Source organism: Chaetura pelagica, unplaced genomic scaffold (assembly GCF_000747805.2).
Source record: "Chaetura pelagica isolate M959 unplaced genomic scaffold, ChaPel_1.0 scaffold249, whole genome shotgun sequence".
NCBI lineage: Eukaryota > Metazoa > Chordata > Aves > Apodiformes > Apodidae > Chaetura > Chaetura pelagica.
In genome coordinates, this window is record NW_009954538.1 from 444,745 (window position 1) to 450,380 (window position 5,636).

The following is a 5,636-nucleotide window of genomic DNA, read 5'->3' on the forward strand; positions in this document are numbered from 1 at the left end:
AGATACTAGACGAGCGTATTAGACAATAGCTGCAGGATGTTTCCAGGATGCCAAATGCAGCCATGCTGAGGTAAGGTGCTGAATACAACTCTAGGGGACTGGCAGGCATTTTTATACAAAAAGTTTCCATTTCTTAAATCCATTCAACAGTATTGCCAGTGCTGGGGGCTGGGGAGTGGTGTGTGTATGTGTGTGTCTCTGTGGGCCCTTGTGCCTCCTTTCTCTGCAATGCCTGAGGCAAAGCAGATGTGTTTTTACAATCTTACAAGATTTTTAATACGCTGTAAAGTTCAATCCAGGAAAAGATTTGAGGCTTAATGATAGATACAGTCATGTAGTACAGCCAGATCTGCAACTCTTCTAAGAGAGAGGATAACCTTGTCACCAGTTCTAATGAAGGCTGGTCTTGTGTTCTTGACAGCTCCTGGTGAGAATACTGAGAAGTTACTTGGTCCTAGAAGCTTAGATTAGGATCTCCAAAAGGAATTAGAGAAGTTGAGTACTCTGCTTGAAAGGGTGTAATTTCAAAAAAATTCTAGGCTCCCCTTGAAGGTACCTTACAAAACCACCAGTACCACTATTTCAATACATCATTTCAGGTGATGCTAGTAGTTTTTCCACTTAGCAATTCTTGTATTTCCTCTTAGCCTGGATCAGCACCATTACAAACAGGACAGGTTTAAAAAGTATTTTTCCTCGCAAGTGTTTTTCTTGTCAAACCTTAGGTGACAGGATGGTCATATGCCATTCTTAACACAGTAGTTAGATAAACGTAATAGTAACAAAGGTTTAAAGACAAGTAGTTACTGTCTTCCTTTTAAGCAGTACCTTGATATATCACAGCACTTTATAAAAAACTATAGGATTAAACAGCAGGGAAATTCTATGTAGTGCTAAAAAGCTTTGTCGTATAATAAAAGCTTTATAGAGTGCTCAGCCCTCCCCTTTCCCAAAATGAAGACCCAATGAATAAAGGGTTGAAGTAGGAAAAGAGGAATCAACAATCTGTTCCAACAGGAATGTTTTTGCATGCACATTTCCTGAACAATCTGCAAATGTACCACTGGTGTGCTTTTGCAAAACTGGACATTCAGGTTCACGGAATCACAGAATGGTCAGAGTTGGAAGGGATCTCTAGAGATCATCTAGTCCCACTCCCTGCTAAAGCAGGATCCCCTGGAGCACATTCCCCAGGACTGCATCCAGGGGGGTCTTGAATATCTCCAGAGAAGGGGACACCACAGCCCCCCTGGGCAGCCAGTCCCCCTCGCTGTAAAGAAGTTTTTCCTCATATTCAAATGGAACTTCCCATGTTCCAGCTTGAGCCCATTGTGCCCAGATTGCGACTACAGATTTAGTATTAGCCAGTATTTCACAGGCTAAAAAAGCCCCTAGATGTTACCTACCTTAATTTTAGGTGGCAACCATGAAAATTCTCATCTCCTCTTCGATGCAAGGTTTGCTTAAATGCCTGGTGTGCCAGAGGCAGAAACCTGCCATTGCTGAAGCCAGTTTTGGTTGCAAAAAATGTCAGCGTAGTTGATATGCCTCTTTCTACAATGCATTACAAGAATGCATCTCTAAAAATGGAGTTCCCAATTAGTCAACGTAATATGCTAGATTTTTAAACTATTTTCTTCATGACCTTTGCTAATGCCTCTCAGTGTCAGTTTTCACTGAAAATTTGAAAAAGCTCAATGCAGTGTTTATCATTCGGGTTGTAAAATCCCACTTCAACAGAAAAAAAAAGCTGCTGTACAGCTAGCACCAATACACTTTGCAGATTACATGATGGAACAAGATTTTTTTAAAAGGAAACAAAATGAAAAGATGATAATACTTGGTATGCGTGGAGGGCCTGGTAGCTGGATTGGGCAGGACTACCGTGGTGTTTACTGGAGATACTGAGTCGGTAGTGGAGAACCTCCAGCTGAGACAACAGAAACAAAAAGGAAGGGGGGGGAGGGAAAAAAGGAGAGAAGAGAGCAAGAGAAAAAAAAAGTGAGAATGAGCCCAAGGAAGAAGGGTGGGGGGAAAAATGAACATCACAAATACAGTCAGGGACAACATATCACAGTAACAACTGCAGCCACAGTATCCTCTTTTTTTTGTACAGTATTTGATACTCTTTATCAACTTGGAAATGCAGCTGGGAGCAGGTATTAAAAAATACAGCTGTAAGTGGCTGTTCTCTTTGCTACCCTCAAAGCAAGTATGGGTAGGGGATATGGAGCTTTTTCCAAATAAACTCCCCATTTCAGAAGTTAACTTGACTGCAGCAACAAGGATTTACACACTGTTGCAGTGTTTTATTAAATAATGGAGTAAAAGCATTCCATGTCCAGCAAAGTTTTAAAATTCTATTTTGAAAACTTTTATTTCTTCCTGAGCTGCCAGAGAAGCTGGGTTTGTATACTGGGAAGAAACTCAAATGGATACTTTCTTCTTCCCAAGGCACAGGAAGAAAAAAAAGTTTGGCTTTTTACAATAACTGTGATCCTGTCCCATATGTGTCCAGCTCAGAGAACTCCTCTGTCTTCTCTTTCTATTTAAATGCAATTTAGGAAGGCTGCAGGTCTTGTGAATGTCCTCAAAAGAGGAAATTGCTTTTACTACTAGGGAAACATCAGGTGTATAAAAAGACAAAAGACACACCTAACATTCAGTGTTAGATGCTGATGCAAAAGGCATCTTGACTTAACACTGACACCTGCAAGCCTCAGCCAGATTCCTTCTTGGATGAGTAAGGTATTTTTTGACCATGCGATGGTGAAGAGGATACTGTAGCAACAGTGACACACATGTATGAAAATAATGAAGAACATAAAAAAATGTCCAGTACACAGCTCCCCAATGATTACTGTCAGGTGTCTAAACTAACTCTCCAGGTCACACCTCTGCTGCCTTTGAACAGCCCTGACCCAATCTCCTCTAATGCCCGTTTGGTATCTTTTGGTTTTGCACTCTTAGAGCAGTGGATTGTTCCTGCAAGCTCCCAACAGCTCAAACACAGTGTCTGCTTCATAATCAACTCCACTGGCAGAGGAACCAGCAGGAGCCTGTAGTCTAATGGGTGTTCCACATGCAATGCTGGGGTCTGTGGCACCTGGCATTGGAAGGTCTGGAAGCATTACATAGGGTTTTATCAAACATCTTCTTTTTAAGGGTTCGCTGTGGTTACAGAAGAAGGGAATAGGAAAAGAGATGCTGCACACTTTGGCTCTGGATCATCCAAGAAAGAAAAAGCAAACAGACAATGTAAAAGAAAGGGAAAATAGTTGCATTAATGGGGAAAACAGAGAAACTCAGCATAGCAAATAGTGTCAACCTCAGGTTCACGTCAGACCCAGAAAGAATTCAAAGCAGTAAAGTAGAAAAGATACATTTTCTCAAAATAAATAATTTACTTTCATAATTTATTCCTATTCCACTGCCTTCTACTCATACAGAGAAGTCTGTCATGACATTAACAAGGTTAAGGAAGATCCGTCATTTCTTTAGGCACTTCACAGGAAAGTTATGTATCTGGGATCTAGCTTGGCCCATCAAAACAAACATTTGGCTGCTGGACAGAGAAAGAGGAAGTTCTGTGGAACCTCATCCCACCTTCCAATACAGGTATGTAGCCATTTCAGGTCACTGGTGGTCAAACAGGTCTAGATATGGGGATGAATGGTCACTAATTACCCCTCTTTCCAAATGCACAGAAGGCTAAATGGAATCAAGTGAACCTGCATTAATCATTTTAAGAATAAAGTTTAGTGTGATCTTAGCTTTCCGGTCAAGCCCTTTAACCCCTTCTGTTAAAACAAAACTTATATTTCTGCATGTTCTTCTTCCTCATTTGAGGAACTATGAAGCAGACCATTCTCCTTCAGCCCACCCTGAGACAAGCTCACAAAGCTTAGCTTATGAACAGTGCTGTCCCCAGCTGATGTGGAACCATTTCTCAGTCATTACATCTATTTATGGATGTAATGGGGACTTCCAGTCACCTATTCAGGTGTTCTCACTTCCAAAGACTAAAGGCTTCCTTTTTTACATGCCCATGATTGCTTCCCATCAAAGATGAAACTAAAATGCCATCAGGAAGTTATGGCCTCACGCTGTGGCTCAACACACCTTGTGAAAGATCCTGAAGTGCCAATTTCAGAGATCTTTAAGCTCCACCTAAGCTCTATTCCACCATAACAGATAATTATTGTCTCTAACTGCTGCTCCCTAGGGTTAGAAGAGAGCATCTGAAATACTGAGGGTGAACAGAGGAGAGAAGTTTAGAGCAATCATTATTTCTGGCCTAAGCACAGCACTTGATGCACAGAGACTGGACAGACAGACAGACCAAAGGTACTTCAAGCAAAGCTTTTCCATCACAGGTGCACAGCCATGCTGCTGGGAGTCCCAAGTGGAGACTTTGCAACATAAGTGATTTTGCATTTTGACCTCAGCTATAAAAATCTATCACACTTCAGCTCTCCAATGTTTTCCCCATACAAAATAGAAATGTTTGTTATTTTATAGCCTGTGAAGTATCATAATTTCTCAATCAATCAACTCTCATATTGCTCTTTCACACAGGAATCAATCCTGAGTAGCTTTTATATTTCTCTCCCCTCCTATGAAAGTCCCACTGTGACCCAGAGGGAATTCAGAGGATCAACATTTTCTCCTTCAAATTCCCTGTGTATTTATAATGGCTTTGATCTTTGCCTCCCCAACACTTAGTTGTAACATGCAGTAGTTTGTTACTGAACAGGCCACCACAAACTGCTTAAAACAGTGTTGTCTGAGCAAGAGCTTGTAAGATACTCTGAACTCTACAGCTACAAAATATCTGCTTCTGACACCACTATGGTGAGAAGCCCGTTTTGGAATATCAAGCAACAAACATGGCTTTTTCACTTCATGTTGAAGGACAGTTTAGTAATATTTCCTATTTTAATTTGGATTTATGCTAAAAACTGGTTAGGAATCTTAAAAATTTATAACTGGTATTTCAGTAACAGTTGCTATCACTGATGAAAATAAATTTAGCTACTTTTAGTAATATGGTTTTATAGTAGCATCTTCCCAGACATTAGTAGTTTGGATACGGGTTTTCAGATTGTTGTGACCATCCCACAAACTTGTCTTTTACAAAAGACAAAACAAAACCAACCAACACAACTTCTGCAATGAGGGCAAATCTGGGTGACACACTTATTTACAACATTCTTCCTAACTGGATTGGCAATTTTGACACACTCGTGTAGCTGTTCTGCTCAATTATTTCTTTCCTTTCGATCAGCATACAAAAAAATTTCTCCACACAACAGGAGATTTACCCCACAGTAAGAGGTCAACCATCACATGACACTCACAAATGAAGTACAAACTGTTACCTTGACATGAGGGGACTGCATTTTCTGATACATTTCCAGTGAATAATGATGAAGCCACATTTCAACAAAGATCTGCAAAACAAATATTTTCTCAGCTAGTGAAAGAGAAATAATCCAGGACTCGTCAGTCACAAACTAGGTATAAGGGAAGACTGTAGTATATATTTTGAAAGCTAAGTTGTACCTGTAAACAGGCACCTACTCAGAGATCTTCCAGCTTATCATTATGCCCAAGCAAAGGACTGAGTTGGCACT

The 5,636-nt window shown here is 40.5% G+C and overlaps 1 protein-coding gene across 1 annotated transcript in view; it reads right to left on the reverse strand.

The window, feature by feature from the left end:
• Nucleotides 1–5,636, reverse strand: part of SMPD4 (sphingomyelin phosphodiesterase 4, neutral membrane (neutral sphingomyelinase-3)) — a gene marked incomplete at its 5' end in the record, with an annotated part of 17,063 nt that overhangs the window by 6,655 nt on the left and 4,772 nt on the right. The window contains 2 exons of the mRNA XM_010004854.1: nucleotides 1,841–1,930; nucleotides 5,382–5,453. Coding sequence (XP_010003156.1) covers nucleotides 1,841–1,930; nucleotides 5,382–5,453 — 162 coding nt within the window. The remainder of the gene's footprint in view (nucleotides 1–1,840; nucleotides 1,931–5,381; nucleotides 5,454–5,636) is intronic.